Consider the following 18,527-nt stretch of genomic DNA (forward strand, 5'->3'; position numbering starts at 1 on the left):
GTTGATCGGGAGTCGCTGAGCTCAGCAGCGACGCGACAACAGCCTCACCGGACACCGCCGCAAGGCGGTGAAAGGCTTCCCACTCGACACGAGTGAGATGAGGGAAAGCAGCATGCTCCAGGGTTGGCCCTGAAGCTTCAGACGTCTGGCCTTGGCTCATTGTGAACTTGGTCATGGGAAGGACTACAAAGTGCTACCAGGTGTAACGGGCCTAGAGTGTCCGTTACTAGCTTACACGTAATAATGAGGAAGCGTGCAAGTTCCGCGATAGTGAAACCAAGTGCTTAGTCTGAAGGAAAATCAACTCTGTTTTTATTTAGGTCCAGGGCAGCTTGCCCTGACCACTCAAATACACGTCAAACCCTTATTGGGTGATAATGGGTCTGGCTCCCCATATATCAACCAATAGGATGACGGCAGTTCAGCACACGCTAGCCGTGTGCTGCTGCACCTACTTTTGTAATATAAATCTACCTACTTATGTAATGGCGTGGCCCACTACATCTTTAAAGCCCCGATAATCGTACGTATCCTATCGAATAAGGAGGGATGACCTCACAACCTAATTGCTTCTCGAATTGTGGCTTGGCAGGGAGGGATGAGGAAAGGAGCGCTCTAGGAGGCGCCAAATACCCTCCTCCAACAGTGTTTAGTGCGGTGGATAGCTCTCGTATACGCCTGCTAGGTAGACAGCACAATTTGAATGAAAATGCGCGAATTTCCTAGTAGCGTAGAGCCGAAACTAACTCCCATTTTGGACTTTATAAAACTATAGTGTTATTCCTCTCGCATCCATTTAGCGGTGCTGTAACGACTTTAGTAAGTAGTAGTGCCAGCGCGTATTACGTGTCAGTATATATATATATATATATATAATATATTTATATATACGTGCTGCTATTATTCCGGGACACACGATTGCGGGACAGTTTGTTAATATAGGAATAAGTATACTGCACCATAAAAATGTCCAGCATATAAAAATGGCAATATCGCACTGATAGAGCGCAGCTACCATAATGATAAACTAGTGGCAGAGGGTTTTGCTGTGCTCGCACAAATCTGCATTATGGCTGCAACATTATCGAAATGAGTTTGATCACACTTCAATCTCTGGCAGGTTGGTCACTGATTACAGTACATATGTTCTTCCTATACAAAAGCCAAGTATTTTATTGAGTATCCAACTGTAGCTTCGACGTCTCAAAGGACACTCTGTTTGAAACGTTGAAAATAGATGGATAGAGCCACAAACACATGAAATTGGACCCCGACATGTGGACTGGGTTAATTCGAAAAAACCAATTCACATCACTTACAAATCGTCAGAAAAAATGGATAATTTTTACAAACACCAAGTGAAGTGGAAATCCTTCCAGTGTCCCGAAATAGTGTTTGAATAAAAAGCAGTTTTTTTCAGCTATACATCTAGCTGTCTGTGTGAGAAGGACGGCAAAAAAAACCTGTGGACAAACTGCGTGTGCTTTATATTTGCTAAATATGCTTCAGCTGCGTCAATAGCAAACCTAGAACCTATTTTGGGGGCTCCTCAAAAAGTGTCCTATCTGTGGCAGCTCAAGTGGATTGGTACTGTAGCGTTTTTGTCGACAAAAGTACATTCGGCAACGACATAAATTTGCTGGAGTTGCTTTTATGTAGTCTTACCCCAATTCGTGTACGGCGCTGCAATTGAAAGATATTGACACGGACATATTGCAGATATCAACCGTTTTGGCTTTAGTTACTAACATGTACTTCGAAGGAATTAGGCTATGTTTTGTTCAGATTGACTGATTGATTGACATCGATGCCATTCTTCAGGTTACAAAGTGTATTCTCTCATTCCTCAACACCCCCAGTCAAGCTCACGCTACCAGAAATACTGACCACTGGCCCAAAATGGCCAGTCTTCTCTCATTCCTCAACGCCCCCAGTCAAGCTCACGCTACCGGAAATACTGACCACTGGCCCAAAATGGCCAACATTGTTAAGAACGGCTTGTTCGCCCATGTTAAGGCTCAAGAAGAACGAAAACTGGTCGACAAGCTTCGTGATATTGGCCTTGGTCAGTACATCGAACTACCGCAGATTGCAGTCATGGGAGACACTTCCAGTGGCAAGTCGTCTCTACTGTCGGCACTTTCAGGTGTATCCTTCCCGTCGAACGATCAGCTCACAACTAGATGTCCCACCCAACTCAATTTGACCCGCGCCGACGCTTTCCGTGGTACCGTCAGGCTCATCCGGTTCCAGTCGAATAGTGACAGCGACGAAGGCGAAGAGAAAAAAGACCTCAAACGACTGGAAGACGTCCCCGATGCCATCATCAAACTCACTCAGAAACTCGTCGATGAAGGCCAGAGCATCAGCGACGATCAGATCGTGATCGAGATGTGTGGGCCTGAATTGCCCAATCTCACACTCACTGACCTTCCAGGTCTAGTGCGCACGGTTGATGACCATGAAGACCAGGATATCATTCCGAGAGTTCGGCAGATGGTAAACCGATTCATGAAACAGGAGCGAACTGTGATCATTGCTGTTGTACCAGCCAATGTGGACATGCACAATACCGAGATCCTACAGGCAGCCCAAGAAGCTGATCCAGATGGTACACGTACCATTGCAGTGGTGACAAAGCTGGACTTGGTGGATGCTGGTGCTGAGTTGTCGGTACACGAATTGCTGTTGAATAAAAAGAAAAAAATGCGTCTGGGCTACCACGCCGTGAAGTGCCGTAACCAGCGTGAGTTAACCAAGGGAACGAGCATCGAGAAAGGATTGGCAAACGAGATGACGTTCTTTGGTCAGCATGAATACTGGAGTCGGTTGCCTGCACATCTGTGGGGCGTTCAGAGGTTAACGGATCGATTGGTTGCAATATTGCAAGATAATATTCGACGTTCGCTGCCGCAGGTGGTCACAGAGATCAGCGCCCGGATCGCTGAGACGCAGAAATCCTTATCAAGTTTGGGGACACCGCTGGAAACACCTGGTGCTCAGCGCCAGCAGTTTGGCAAATGGGTTGACCAGTATCTGCGTTTGATGGAAGCCTCAATGGATGGACGGTACGAGCTACTTCCGACGTCAGTAAAGCCTGGTGACGCAGTTGCTGGCAACAAAAACGCTCGACTACGTGCTGTACTACGTGCGGAGGAAGCTGCTTTTCAGGAATCCATCAGTAAAACGAAAGACCACGTTACCGGAGCTAAGAGCTCGAAACTACAAGAAGAAGTTGCGGTCGGGGACTTTGTGCAGTGTGAAATCGACGGAATCTGGCGAAGTGGTCGCGCTAAAGAGATCAACGGAACGGATATTTGCTGTCACGAACTTAATCAATGGAAGTCAAAGAAACACTGGCGCTTTGACGAAATGGCTGTGCTGAAACAGTTTATTCGCGAAAACCGTGGCGACGAGCTGGCGATTTTCACATCGTACCAAGTCTTTTGCAACTTATTTCGGCAGTGTGTGGACAAGTGGGCGCCACCGACGGAAAAGCTTTTAGGTGTTTATCGAAGTCAGACAAAGGTAGTGTCGGACTTTGTGTCCACTGAGGTCCATGCTAGCTCGCGAGTCGTGCAGTTTATTCAAAGTGCAGCTGCTGACGTTCTCGATCGCGTTGTCGACGCTGCTCATCACGAGATGGACATACTGCTGAGTGCTGAAGGCCGGCCGTACACTCAAGACGAACGTTTGTTTGCGGACTTGGACCAACAGCGATTGCAAGCTCTTCAGGAACACGTGAAGACAGCTGTTCGTGCCGATACAGCCGGAAGAGTGTTACTCAGCGATGTTATGAAGGCCGTTCAGGCGGTAACACTCTCTGCGGAAGATCGAGAGGCGCATGAGATGCAGGCGGCACTCCAAGCTTACTTGAATGTGGCAGTTCCTCGATTTGTGGACGCCGTCCCGATGCGACTGAATGATTTGGTTCTGCGCAAGTTCGTCACTGAAATGACCAACGAGCTCAATGGATTGACGGATGAGAAGCTGGCGAGGTTGATGCAGGACTCCGAGCATATAATGACAGAGCGTCGACAACTGAAGGACGAACTTGCGTGTCTTGCTAACGCAAAGAAGGAGATTGAGCTCGCGTGCTAACGAATGGTGATCTAGCAGACATTTAGTCACAATAACGAATTCGCAACAGTCCGTTGATTTGCGTCGACTTGTGCGATGCTTTTATAATACAAAGTCGAGATTTAACCAAAGTCATGTTTTTAATGCTACGAGAACGTGTTTCTCGGCTTATTCTCAGAATAGCGTATGGATTCTGAGAATGCGTGCACCTTGTAATGAAACGTTGTAAAAACTCAAATAAACTAATACATTTTCAGATGACGCATGTATTCTCCCCAATGATTGGGTTTTCGTACCGATCGGATCGATCCTGGTTTTAGTGGTGTTTTCTCCATACGCGAAGACGTGGACTATCCCAGTTGCTGCTAAAAAGAAAGAAGAAGAATTGGCAGTAGATGCACGACATTTCCCCCAGGCATTGCTGTGCGAAGTGATGGTTTTTTCGAGAGAGTGTTTCAACGTTGTTTGAAAACTCATTGGTAAACCGCAAGCCAAGGAAGAAGAATCGAAGATGGCTCATTAAATGTAATTACTGGTCCTAAAGCGAGTAGTTAGCTAAGCAAGAGCTGATTCAATATTGATACTTGAACTTTCACAATCGTTACCTTCTCCACTACTCTGATATATTCGCCAGTATGTAATCATGACGGAAAGTGAGAGACGCTTCACCTTAAATTAATGTCATGGCCCGAGGGCTTCCTTCGTCATATCCCGTCGATTTGGTGTCGAAAGCTGGCAGTAGTCGATGATGAAGAAGCTCACAATAAACGTTCAAAGTACTGTAACGAAAATCGATAGCGTTGCGTCGTGTGTGTCGACATGCTATTATACAACTGTTTTTTTCTTTTTAATACATACGAGATTCATTTTGCGGGTGTTATTTCGAATTGACAGACGCAAGCTGGCAGGCATTACCGCTCTTTACAGAATTCTCTTAAGTCGATCCAGCCCGAAGAATCTAGACCGGTACGATTTGGACAAGATGTTGTAAATTAACAAACAGGACCTCATACATGTACTAACCCAGGTACATAAAGATTTGAAGATTGGGACTTTCCGTATTAAAGACACGTAAAAAATATAATTTAAGCCCGAGTCGGTTATTGTCAGAAACAGAATGCTTGACAACTCGATAGTTATCCGAAATGACGATGTACGCGGAGAGAGAGAGAGAGAGAGAGGGTCGCTCGGATTCTTCGTACTTTTTAATCTGCTCTCCTTCCCGTGTCGATACACCCCCTGCGCAGCCGCAGCAGCTACAAGGTCATAGTAGTTCTTTTGGAGTGGTTGCCCCCGTACTAGAGTAAATTATGCTTCTGATTATTCAGCTATGGAATCCTACTAGTATTACCATTAAATTACCACTACAGTATTGGTAATGATTCAGATAAGACGATTAACAGCAACACAACCAATGTAGGTACATTGTGAGTCTTAGCGAACTAGTTTCTGGATACCGTACTTCACGACCGCGACAGCTATTCAAAGACAAGGCGCATCACGCAATACGCTAGCACTTAAACCGATTGGTTGCATGATTGAGCTGCCACAGCTCGCAGGATTTATTGGTTGTTTCCCCGCATATTGAACATTTTCAGGAACTCATCCTCGATTTTGAAACGCCGCTCTGACCTCGGGCTTGTTGATCAGCTCCTTGATGTTGCCGTTTAGGGTCTCTGGAAAGTGGTGAGCTAGTTCTTGTAGGGGGCGCTGGTTCAGTATTTGCTATCAAATCGAAGCTGCTGTACCAACTTGGTCACGGATGGGGTTGCTGGCTTCACCATTCACTTCGGCAGAGGTTTGCAAAGTCCGCTTGAATGTTTGATTATGTTCCGTCAAGTTCAAGCTCGTCGTCGTAACGGCAGCGTTTCCGCGTGCAAAGAAAGCGGCAGTAACCAGCAGCACTATGCGAAGAGACCGCATTATGACTTGGCAGCTAAATGAGATTTTCAAAACTATCGGGTGAAGCACCGCTGCAACAAGCGTTATGCTAAGTAGAAGCAGGTGGCTTCGCTTTTTTAGGTGTAGCGTAAACGAGTAAACAACCCATCCTTGAATTTTCGGATCGGTAGATTACGTAGTTTACGGAAGGAATTTCTTATCTGAGTGGAGCTGTCCCGACTAAATTTCAATCACAACTATTTCTCTTCGTTTACTTTCTTTCTGAGCTAAATATAGAACACAATTGTATTTATAGCGTTTGGATATACACTTCAAAATTCAGTTCAAAGTGATTTAGAGCACATCAAGCGAAAAAATTACGGAGTAAAATTCGCTCATCAAATAATACCAGTAATGTGCGCACAAATGGGCGAATGCGATTGTGACAACGACTGTGCATTATTTCACGCAGAACTGAAATCGACCTTTTTTTTAGCTCACAACAATTTACTGGCTGAACAGGCAAATAATTGGCTTGGCATCGACTGACGAAGTGGTTCAAACAAAGAGCATGAGAGTGCGGTCCGGTCCAGTCTGGTCCGGCCCGGTCCAGTTTTGTTCGGCCCGGTTCAGTTTTGTCCGGTCCGGTCCGCATGATTACGGTCCGACCCACATGCAGTTTTGGTTAACATTAATCTACTCCTTTCAGATCTTACCTCCTCAACCCCAATAACATTAATTTAATTATATATATCAAATTAAAGTGTCATACCAACAGATCAACAGCCGCAAGCTCTAGTACGACGCTGACCTCAAGTACTATAATCTCCATGTCGACAAAGAGAACCGAAGTCCTTCTGGGTAGTGGAAACCGCTTCCACTAGGAGCTTAGCATGCGCACAACGCTTGTCCGGAAGAGGCTATTGTCCTTCGTGGAGGCAGTCAAACCGGAGAGCGGGATCACGGTAGCGTGGCTCATGAGCGATGCCAAGGCACTTGGTATTATCGTTCTCAGAGTGAAATTGCAGCATCAGACAAAGATACAATCTTCGATCCGGGTATGCAAGCGTGAGTAGCGCTGCGGAATTTCTACTGTCTTACGACGCTGCATTACCGTGTTGCGCTGGCATGGCGCTTTTGCCATTTCAAGATGGAGGATGGGGCGACGATGACCAAGCATCTCGACAACTTCGACGAGCGCGTTGTGGATCTGCAGACGATGAGTGGGGGGTGAGGCGCGGCAGCTAGTGGTACTGCTGAGTCACCTGCCGGAAGTGTACGAACTGACCGGGTTGGTCATCGAGAACGCGAAAGACGTATCGCTGATCGAGGTTAAGGAGAAACAACGCATGAAGGAGACCACGGAACGTGCGTTCAAGGCGAATGCAGGACTGTTAAAAGACGGTCGAAGAAACGGCAGAAAGGGGACCGGGTCGCAAAAGAACGGCAGTAGCTTCCAGGGTAAATGCTTCAAGTGTAGTAAGTTTGGTCACATAAAGCGGGTCTACACGACCCAGAACCGGGCAGTCGAGACCGAAATGGAAGTGGACCAGACGAAGAAGGAGGTCCGATTTGGACCGGTGATCGCGATGCCGATGCGGTCTTCGCGGTTGGGGAGGATTGTACGGTCAGGGTGGCAGATCGACTGTGGTGCGACATCGCTCATAACTACTCACCGGAGTGAACTCTTCCAATACGAGGCAGTATATATGGGGATCGAGGTTACGATCGCAGACGGGACACAGTTGCGGGTGGGAGGTCGCGGAGCGGTAAAGTTGACCAGTCTGGACTTCAAACGAATCGCGATGATCGCGGTGCTGTACATTCCTGGTTTGGACCGAAGGCTGATGTCGGTGGAGAAAGTGCCGAACGCGGTATAAACGTGGAGTCTCAACGGTCCTCGTGCGTGATCTGGGGTAAGACCAGCGCGATCGTGTTAGGAAAGAGGATTGAGAAAGAGTAAATTCTGGACTTCTGGGCTGTCAGGTGGAAGAAGCACGGTTTATGCAGTATGTCGGAGCCGACAATCAGTGGAAGCTATGGCATACCCGTATGGGACACCTCAGTAAGAGCCGAGACGCAACGGTCCGCAAACGATATACCGACAGTGAGCCGCGATATCAAGACGTTGTGCGGTGGCTGGGTGAAGAGGAAGCAGGCCGTGACATTGTCCCAGCCCAATATACAGCGAAGACATCGCGCGCTCAAGAACGGGCTCACACCGATGTGATGGAACCAATGAAGACGCGATCCAAGAGGAAAGCGAGGTACATTCTGACTTTGTTGAGGACAACTCGAGGTATGCGCGCGGTACTTCCTGAAAACAAGAGTGAAGTTGCGAGCACACTACTGGAGCTCAAGGTGTTCTACGATATCCTGTGGGGCGAATGGCTAAGCTGTCTGCGATCTGACAATGGATGGAAACTTGTAAACAAGAAGGTCGCGGACATATGCCAGAAGAATGGGATAGTCCATCAGCGGTCCGTTCCATACAGCCCTCAACAGAACGTAGTGGCAGAACGGATGAACAGGACCATCACGGAGAAGCCACAAACATATGCTATACTACAAGCGTGTGTCAACGGAATAGATGACGAAGACTGTATTTACTGCGATCCTCCTGATTAATCGACCGACGAACACCTAGCACTCAAACGTCACGCCGTACGAGTTGGATTCAGAGTGAAACTTACGCTGGATCACCTACAGGTATTCGGGTCGCAAGGATACGCACATATCGACGATGTTAAGCGAACGAAGCTGGAGTCCAAGCGCTTCAGGTGAACGTTCCTTAGTCACGCTGAGAGCGTAATGAGATATCGTGTGTATGCCTTGGGCGCATTCAAGGTCAAGGCTCCGATCCGCTCAGCTGGATGAGCGTGAGGTGGACGGAATATACGACACGCAGTCACCAGCTCACGAAACGGCCATGTGACGAATAACGGTGAGGCAACCGTGGTCTCGATATAAGCGTAGCATCAACCTGTCCAGGACGAGCCGATGGAAGCGGCCGAACAATCTATTCAAGACGTTGAGATGGATGAGATTGGTCCAGCCCGGACCGCACCTGCCCAGATCGCAACAAACCAGACCGCTCCGGCCAAGATCAAATCGAATTAGACCGCACTGTCCCAGCTGCCACCACCAGAGGAGCCAATGTCGAACGGATTGGAAGTGGCAACGTTTCTCCCGCCTCCTCAGTGTTCAGTGTGGATCGTATTATTTTTCAACGAAAGACGGAGCGCTCAAGGCGATCGCGTGAGACGCTGTACTTGCTGAGCAGATCGGAAGATTGAGGATTGGGGGACCCGAAGTGATGAACCGCCGGCCCCCAAGCGCGTAAGGATCGATGAGGACGGACTCATAGCGGAGGCCGTACTAGCCTACGCTGCAAATATTGAGGACACCATGGATTTGCCAGCAACGTATGAATAGGCAATGTCACGAGAAAAAGCAGTGGAATGGCGCAAGGTCGTAAAGGCGGAATTGGACGCGCATGCAAAGAACAGAACGTGTATTCTGGTGTAGCGTATGTCGGACATGCGACCTGTCGGTAGTCGCTGGTGTTTTAAAGAAGAGGGACGAAAACGGTCGTGTGATCTAATTCAAAGAACGGACGGTGACGAAAGTGCTCAAGCAGAAGTATGAAAATACTTCTTTGAGACGTATTACCTGTTGCCAACATGAACTCGATCAGGGTCGTCCTCGCTGTGTGTGTGGCGGTCCAGTATGAATGGAGCTGTTGGACGTGGTCACTACGCTCCTGATCAGTGCACTGGAAGACCGCGTCTATATGGAAGTCCTCTCGGTATTGGGGATGCTGAGGAGTATGTATGTCTACTGAAGAAAGTGATCTACGGCTTAAAGCAAGAAGCCAGTGCTTGGAAACAGACAATTCCCCGTGTATTTCTTTAGATCATATTCAGGAGCTGTGGTGCGGAGCAATGCGTTTACGTCAAGAACGGACGAAACGGACTGGTGCGGCAGGATACGATAGACTCCGGCAGACCATGGTGACGAAATTTTAGGTCCACGAAGCTGGCCGCGGACGCTTCCGCGGTGATCGACTTTGCCACAGGGAAGAGATGAACCATTTTGCTGAAATAATCTACGAACACAAGTACACCGCCCGGCTGTGTCGGGCGAGAGTCCGAAGATGAAGTCCATCAAAAAGGAGCGCCAGGCTTCCGTGGTAACCGGAAGAGGGCGCAATGGGGACTGAAACGACGAAGACGTTATGATCTGTTGACAAGTTTCGCATGTGTGGACCCACTTGCGTACCCACCTGCACATGTGGGGCCAATAGAAGTCTCTCGACAGTGCCGCGTACGTCTTCTCACGACCGACATGTTCTCCAGTCGGAGTACGCGTGGATTACACGCGCACGTAGATCAGCGTTGCTTGGGACGACAGATCAAGGTCCATCGAGCTTGTCGATGCTGTACTTCAGCAGAATGCCGTCCAGTCGATATAGATCGATCTCATTGCGTGTGGTCCTTGGCAGGGCGCTCAGTGTGTCGCTACTAGGAGCGCGCAGGTGTTTCAATAGGGCACCCTATTTGGGATCATCACCGTATGCTGTTGCAATCTCATCGCCCAGCGGGAGCGTGGTCAGTGTCAGGTTAATGCCTGACGACACGCAGACTGCACACTCGTCATCATCCTCATAATTCACCTGATGTCCTAGCGCTTGATGCGGATTCTAGTCCGGGCGCCGAGACAGCGCGTCGGCGAGAATATTATTCTTGTCCGGCTTGTAGTGAACAACGAAGTTGCACTCAGAGCGAAGGCCAGCCAACGGAACATCCGTTGCAACAAGTGGGGAGTCTTCATCGCTGTTCGCAGCGATACTTGGTTAGTTTAAACCGCAAACGACTGCTCACCGAGCAAATACACTCTGAACTTGATCAGAGCATATCGAATTGCCATGAGATCCTTGTCGCGGACTGGATAGTTCTTCTTGTCTGGCTTCGGTTGTCGCGACAACGCGTTCATGTTCATCATCATCGAGCGGTATCAGCGCGCAGCCGATGGCAAAATCGCTCGCGTCGTAGACGACGTGAAATGGCTTCGAGTCATCAGGAAGCCTTAAGATCGGCGCAGACGCTAAGCTCTATTGCGCTGAGTTGAAGGCAGCTTGGTGCTTCGATTTCTACTCCCAGATCACGTCCTTCTTCAGCAGCGAGAACAGCGGCTAAATTTACTCAGCGTAGCTCTTCGTGTACTTGTGCAACAAATTGGCCATGTCAAGCCACTGACGCAACTCAGTGGGGCTTGTGGGGGTTGGCCAAGCACAGATAGATGATACCTTCTCAGGATCCGCGCGCTCACGTAGCACCCCAACACCGGAAATTTCGGTGCACTGAAAATACATTTATTCAGGTTTGCGTAGAGTTGGTTCTCTCGCATCACCTGGAAGACTTGCCTCAGAGGTTGTCATGTGTACTTTCACGGCACCGAGTTTGCCCTCAGCGGCTGTGTACAAAGATGTCGTCGAAGTAACTCGACGCGAAGTCTCGGAGCGGACAAAGCACATGGGAGACCATGTAATTGAAAGTGTCTGGCGTGTTCTTCAGACCCTGTGGTATCACGAGCCACTCCCAGAGCATCCCACTCGGAGTACTCACGGTGGTAACAGGTACATCATATGCTCTCATCAGGATCTGATAAAATCCATCGGTCAGGTCGATGGGGCTGTAGACAACGCTGCCAGCCATGGAGTCCACTACCATGTACTTCCGAGGTATTGGCGTCTGCGCGGGGATAGTGGCATCATTCATTTTGTTGAATGCGTAAACAATGCGCCATCCCCATGTAGCTTTCTTCACGCAAGGTTAAACTTGAATGAGGCTAGATACTCTCGCGCATGTGACCCGCCTTCCGGTACCCCTTGAAGAAGGCATATATCGCTTTCACTTGATCACGGGGAAGTGGCCATTGTCTGGTGACACAGTACTTCGTCCCTGGTGCAAAATCGATCTCGTGCTCAACTACTCGAGCCGCCGGTAGCTCGGCGGAGATCATGGAAGACGGCGGTGTCGTATACGGGATTGTCTGACTCTCGCAAGGGCTCCAAGGGCTGCATTTGGAATCGTTCCTTGCGAGCAGACTTAGGCGCGGCACCTTGCGGACGTGAACGCTCCCTCTCCGTTGCGTTTGCTGACTCACCCACCGAGACTGCCTCGGTGATCAAGCACACTTGCTCGATGTCACCAGCTTTGAGATTCCGAAGGAAGTTCTTCTAGGACAAGCCTGGAAGGCGTGTGATCGCTGCGCGAAGCGCGGCGGACTCGCGACTTCGATAGTGCGCAACCCACCCCGACCTCCTTTCACGTACTCAAGCGCGCAGACCGATTCCATCGGTGGGATATCGCTGGACGTGGGGTCTCGGCGAGGTTTCAGACGTCGTCTCTTCAACTTCTTTTTCGTCTACCTCGAGTTCACGCTCGAGCCTAGCTCACTGCTATTCGACGATGCATCACCCTCTTATAGGCGCGGGAGTCGTACTCGACTGGGCAGAAAAACACGCGAAAGCCCCTGCTCGAGCGCCGATTCGCTCGGCGGGAATCTCTGGTCTACCACCGTCTCGGGTTGTGGGAGCCCCTGCCGACCACCTTCTCCGGTTGTGAAGCTCCCTGTTGGACCACGGTCTTGTGTTGAGGTAGTCCCTGCTCGATCACCGTTTCGTATTGTGGAAGCGTGCTCCACAAATTCATCATCTTCCTCGCGCCACCGCGAGGTCTCTTCGTCCAGCATCGTTGAACAAGCTAGGACCATCGCTCATTCTGTGTACTGCCTGCGTCGTTACTGTAATGTCCACGACTGTGACGTGGGGCCAGTCTCTTGGTGTCACCAAGAGGCGCGTGAAGACCTCACTCACGTCGAATCCACGTCGATGGTTGACCGATTGGGACAACCAGTCAATCTCTGGCTGAAATTGCGCAAGCCATGGAAAGATCAAGATGCAGTCGAACCCGGCTGCGGAAGCCGTCGGACGCGTACGACAAGGACACGTCACGCCGCGCAGCGCGGCGAGTCTTACCATCTGCAAGTTTGACTTGAATCTCGCCCGGGACATTTAGGTCGCAGCCTTTTTTTGTAGTACAGAAAGCACGACGCGCGAAAGAAGTCGTTGGTCGATTTCGAGTAAAGGAGCGCGCGCAGTGGTCGCCGAGCGCCAGTGACGTGAAGGCAGGCGATGATCAGTCTCGAGTTGCCGGGTGTAGTGGTGGCATTGGTGTGTGCTTAACGCACGGAGGAATCTCGAAGGTTGGGCTGCCACCGGAGGGTCCGGTCTTTTGTTAAAGCCAGTAGGGCGCCCCGCACCTACTGGTCCTGGTCGTTTTTTTTTTTTCTTAACGACCGATGAATGTTCCGCATCGGCGAGTGCGACAACCGGGGGCTGGTGCGCAGCACTCCGCCGCGCGGTGACCTTTTTCATAGCTAAAGCAAATGGAGGAATGATTGCTTCGCCCACCGCCACCGCGGTAGGACCCGCAACGATGGAGTCGAAATCTATGGGCTTGGGGGTTGACTCTCGGGCTTCCGCAAATATGGATGCGGCTTACGACGTAGCGACCATGTAAGCCTCGCGAATCGCGAGTGCAAATGCCTCCTCGAGAGAGGAGGGCTTAGCTCTGATAAGACAACAACGACTCATACCCTCGCGCATGCCGAACACGAATACGCGGACTTGCGAGGTCATGTCGATTGGCTTGGTCACGATGCATGAGGCCAGATGTCGCGTCTTCTGAGCGTAATCACGCATGGCAATTTTCCCTTGCCGAAGGGCTACTCTCCACGAACGCGAGCCTCATATTGCGGGGGCTCGAACGCGAGGCGCAAGTCGCTCTGGAAAAATTTCAGAGTTGGGAAAGCCTCGGGGTCGGCTACCAGCTTCCCAAGGGCTCATTCCGTGATCTTCTCGGTTAACCAGGAGAGGAGGAAGTTCACCTTGGCTGATGACTCTTCGATGAGTCGCGAGGCGATAGCGATCTCGCGGAACCACCGGTTTAACGAGAGTCGGTTTTCGCTGGAGCCAGAATGCGTAAACGGCTCCAACATGACGACGTCATTCTGAGATGGACGCGAGGAAGATGACACCCGACGATTCGCATCGGCGAGCTCGTGCTCAATAAACTCGTGTACCGCAAGAAGTTGCTGGTCGGATGTCGTTGAACCCAGCAGCGATGTGATGACGGCATCTCCGGACACCGCCACGAGGCTGTGGAGCGCTTCTCACTCCACGCGAGTGGGATAGGGGAATGAAGCATGCTCCAGGGTCACCCCGGAGAACTTGACTTGGCTCATCGTAGACTTGGTCGTTGGAGGGACTTCAAAGCTCTAACAGGTGTAGCGAGATAAGCGTTACCGATACTAGCTTTCACTTTAGTGTAGAGGAAGCTTGCAATAATAAAACCGAGTCTTAGGTTTATGAAAATTATTTTTTTTCGGCTACCCCTGGCCTTGTTTGAGCCACTCAAATACAGGTCAGCACCTGGTTGGCCAATAAGTGGGTACTATCAACCAATCAGATGATGACACCTTGGCACACGCTACCCGTATGCCACTTTGCTTTTTTATGTAATAACTCAAGAAATATCTATCTACTTATGTAATTGAAGTGGGGCCCAATACAGGTCCAACCTCACTTTCGAAAAGTGTAACGGAAACGCGGCGAAGTAAGTGCAGACCTCGGTGTGCTGGTCTTGTTGCTATTGCGACACAATAACGACCGCCAAGAGATGGAGGTGCCTCGCTCTATTCGAGATGGCAACAACGATGACCGGGTAGTCTACTTGAGTGAGTTTGTACGTGGCATCCACGTGTAGGGTAACTGATGCAGCGTCCCGATCGGCACGACGTAGAAGTTTCTTCTTGCTAACGCCAATCACGAACGGGTTAGCGTCGCTCCCGTTGCCTATCCAAGCGTTGTCATTCACATATGTGCGTTTCGTAATTATGAACGCAGCTTCCTCTTCTTCTTGACCGGTAAACAAGGTTTCCTGCACCTTGCAGTGAGCGGCGGCACGCAGGTCTCTGCCACTAATCCGCCTTGCGACATGGTGATGCGCATAGCACTGGCATCTCACCAGCAGGGATGCTGCGACCTCATTTATGCTGAAACGCTAGGGCTAGCGCGATCCAAATCTGTTTGGGCTTGGGACCTTGACTAGCTCAATTCATCGCTGCCGTTTCTATTGCGTTTGCTAGCGCGGGATGGGGCACTTGCGATACGGGCAGGGGTAGCATGGATGTAGACTTCTTCGAGATGAGTCTGCTGGGCGTCATGACACGACTTTTCCAGGGGCAGACAGCAGTTGTCAAGACGTCCTCGCAGGCCTTGCACGCGCAGCCAGGCGCTGCATCCGCATTAGATGCGGAGTGGCGTTCATGCACACAAAACACTGTGAAAGATCCTTTTTCGCATCACGGAGCTTCTTAAGGCTCCCGAGTAGACAATCGGCCTAGATCTGGGGCATCACAGCCGCGAGTATCTGCCAATGGGTCGGAAAATCATCGGGTATATTGGGGGCGGGGGGTTCATGACTGGGTTAGCGGGGAGAAATTGCTGAATGGTTGATAATAAGGGAAAGCCCCGACCCCCTCGAGCACTACTGGCTGCTACGTTTGTGATAGAACTATGACCATTGGCCAAAATAATTCGCCGAGTGAGCGACTCCGGGGCAAGAGTGCTGGTGGTTGTCAGGTGGTCTGGTGGTGTCACAATCACAAGAACGAGTGGCTGATAGGATCGGTCGGTGTAACATGGATTCCTGGAGTGCTGATGGTATACTTCTGGTGTTTTGTTAACAAAGACTGGTGTAAATTGTACTCCCTCCAAATATGCCATACCAAGGGGGGGATAACTTGTCATTTTATTTAAGTTTTGAAAGCCCGATATGCAATCGGAGGGCTCTGCATTAAGTCCGTAGATGTACCCAATGTCCACATTGGATATGGAGGGAATACTGTTATCCAGCTATCTTACTTTGCAGATTGCTAGCTGTAAAACAATTGTGTACTTAGTTTTGGTTTGCCCGGGCTCGAGGTTATGTGCAAACACCAACTGTAGGTATCAATTTCTTACAAATTTTAAATGGGTAGGTCTTGCCAATTTGTATAAACTTACAGGTTTCAGAAAATACGCGTACGTCGCAAGACAATCTTCAGTAATTATAGTACATTTTCCTACTCCCGTAACATCACTATCGGAAAATATATACCAGCTGAACCAGAATCAGATATTATTTCTCATAATATTTTTGACAAGCGCAACTAGCAAGCCAATCAAATAGCAGTAGCCGACAACACGTTTTGACAAGAAAAAGTAACACAAATTAGCTACAGCAATTCTGAGCTATTGATTGGCTAAAACATCTGATCAAAATTCAGAGGCTTCCCCAGCACCAAGAAATTCTACCAGGTCCTCCACCAAGAAATCCTAGCGGGTCCTGAGCGATTGCTAATGGTCAGCCTGAAATGTTTTTAAAAATCATGCCAGCATAAGAAGTCCGACCAGTAATGCGTTGGTGCTCGGATCCATAAGTCGATGCTGGTAGGGGAATTGATTGCAGCTTGGGTAGTTTCTACTCTCAAGTCATCAAAACTGTTTTGAAAGCCACTTGCATTTTTAAGATCTCTATGATTCACAATAGTAGCCTCTTCATACTAACTTGCAATTCAAAGTTAGCTCCACCCCACGACACTTGAGAATAACATCATTATAATAATAATAAGGGTGAGGTATATTGTGCTACAGCACCTGGTGGTGCCGAACTAGAATAACATCATTAGCGGGGGGGTTACGTCTTCGTTCTAAGGTCTGTAATGTGTTTTTTGTTTTCTGGTGACTTAAAAGCATGTAGCTTGAAGATACGGTAAATGGAAGACTATTTATCATCAGCTCAAAGGATGTTTGGAATTACCTATAGCCTTCAAGGCCTCAACAGGGCTGAAACAACAATTACTACATCAGAGCGCAAGACTGGCAAAACCACGATGATGGTTTTATTGTACACGCAACTAGTAGAGCTTTGACTAGCGCTACTTTGATATGGCAAACCTAGCATCAATAATGAAGGCATAAAAACCTTTTAAGCACCGCAGAGTTACGAACCAATTGCCATCGAGCATTTCGTTAAGCAAAGAGGCAACGTCAACAGCTACACACTGTAGTAAAATACTTTCTTTACATCATTTCTGTAATTCTCACTTATGCGAGGCAGATAAAGCTAACCTCGTATCTTAGCTCCTGCAATTAGAACCGTCAATTTCAGAACTGAAAATGTCACCCTTCTCGCCACCCTGCCGGGTGTTTGTGGCTTCTTTGCGTTGACCTGGGCGTTCTAAATCTCCTTCCAAAGCGCACCCGGTCCCAGTCAAACGAGATCATCAAATGCCATCAATTTCATTTTTATGACCAATCGCACGTCGTTACTTCAGCGTTACCACTTCAGGTTACCAAGTCATTGCTGTTCGAATGTGCGGATTATTTAACATGGCAGGTCATGTAGTGTTGTGACAGGCTTTATAAAGTTGAAGGCTATCGTCGGCACTCGAATTTGTCAATATCGACGTAGCAGATACCCTTTGACACTTTATTCTGAAGGGCATGTGATGTACTAGTATGAGGACTTGTGGTACCGGTACAGTACGATCGCAGGATGTGAAGTTCAGGTGGCTTACCGTAAGCGTGTTTACGTACAGGTGGCTTACCGTTAGCGTGTTTACGTACATGTACCGAAATTCCTTTCTCAAAGGGCGCACTGATTACTAAATGACAATAGAGGAGGCAGTGATTTGAAATACAGGAACACAGGAGGTACATACATTAAAGTTCAATTTACCGGTACACCAAATTCATTCTACCATATACAGTACCTTGTATCAACAGCATTAGACTCAGTAGCCCTACTGCATGTAGAACAACATCTGAAGGCGTCAAGTAGTAGTTTCTCTCGTACTTGAATAGTTAGTTTATCTCCAAATATTCAGGCTCCGAATTGTACAACTACTGTACGAAAACACATTCACGATGCTCACATTTTATTGCACCACGTTTTTGGTGGTGCTGAAAAGGCAGCTACAGTACCTCCACTCACATGATGCAAGTCTCGTAGCTAGCCGGATGCTAGTAGCTGACATCCAGTTTCATCTTGTTTTCACTAAGGAAACCACTTTTTAACATCAAGATTTGTGATTGTAGCTGTATCTGGTTGCTTACAAACACCAAGTGAATGAATAATTTGCCAACAACCCAGAATCTGAAGAGCCGGTAGATCAGCGTTCCTGCAAGTGTGCCCTTTGAGAAAGGATTATCCTGATCTTGGATTTCTGTGGTTTCATTGGCTAGCACTCCTTTCTTGAGATTGGGTAGGTGTGCTCTTTGAGATAGGAATGTCGGTATGCATGACCGTAAGACTTACGGAAACATAATTTTAAAAAATGTACAGAAGTCCCCTTGAATAAGCGTGGCTTGCAATTCATATACCCTTTTATATCGATTGCTAAAGATTAAAGGTAGCTCGGAAAAATCACAGGATCGCTGTGATTTGCCTATGAAA

At 48.7% G+C, this 18,527-nt stretch overlaps 1 protein-coding gene across 1 annotated transcript; it reads left to right on the plus strand.

Moving 5' to 3' along the window:
* Window positions 1-1,899: 1,899 nt before the first annotated feature.
* On the plus strand, window positions 1,900-4,101 carry PITG_11454 (dynamin; the record flags this gene model as incomplete). Its single annotated transcript, XM_002900984.1, has 1 exon — window positions 1,900-4,101. The coding sequence occupies one exon, from the start codon at window positions 1,900-1,902 to the stop codon at window positions 4,099-4,101; it is 2,202 nt and encodes a 733-aa protein (XP_002901030.1).
* Between the last annotated feature and the right edge of the window lie 14,426 nt (window positions 4,102-18,527).

Source organism: Phytophthora infestans, genomic scaffold, assembly GCF_000142945.1.
Source record: "Phytophthora infestans T30-4 supercont1.23 genomic scaffold, whole genome shotgun sequence".
In the NCBI taxonomy this organism is placed as follows: Eukaryota; Oomycota; class Peronosporomycetes; order Peronosporales; family Peronosporaceae; genus Phytophthora; species Phytophthora infestans.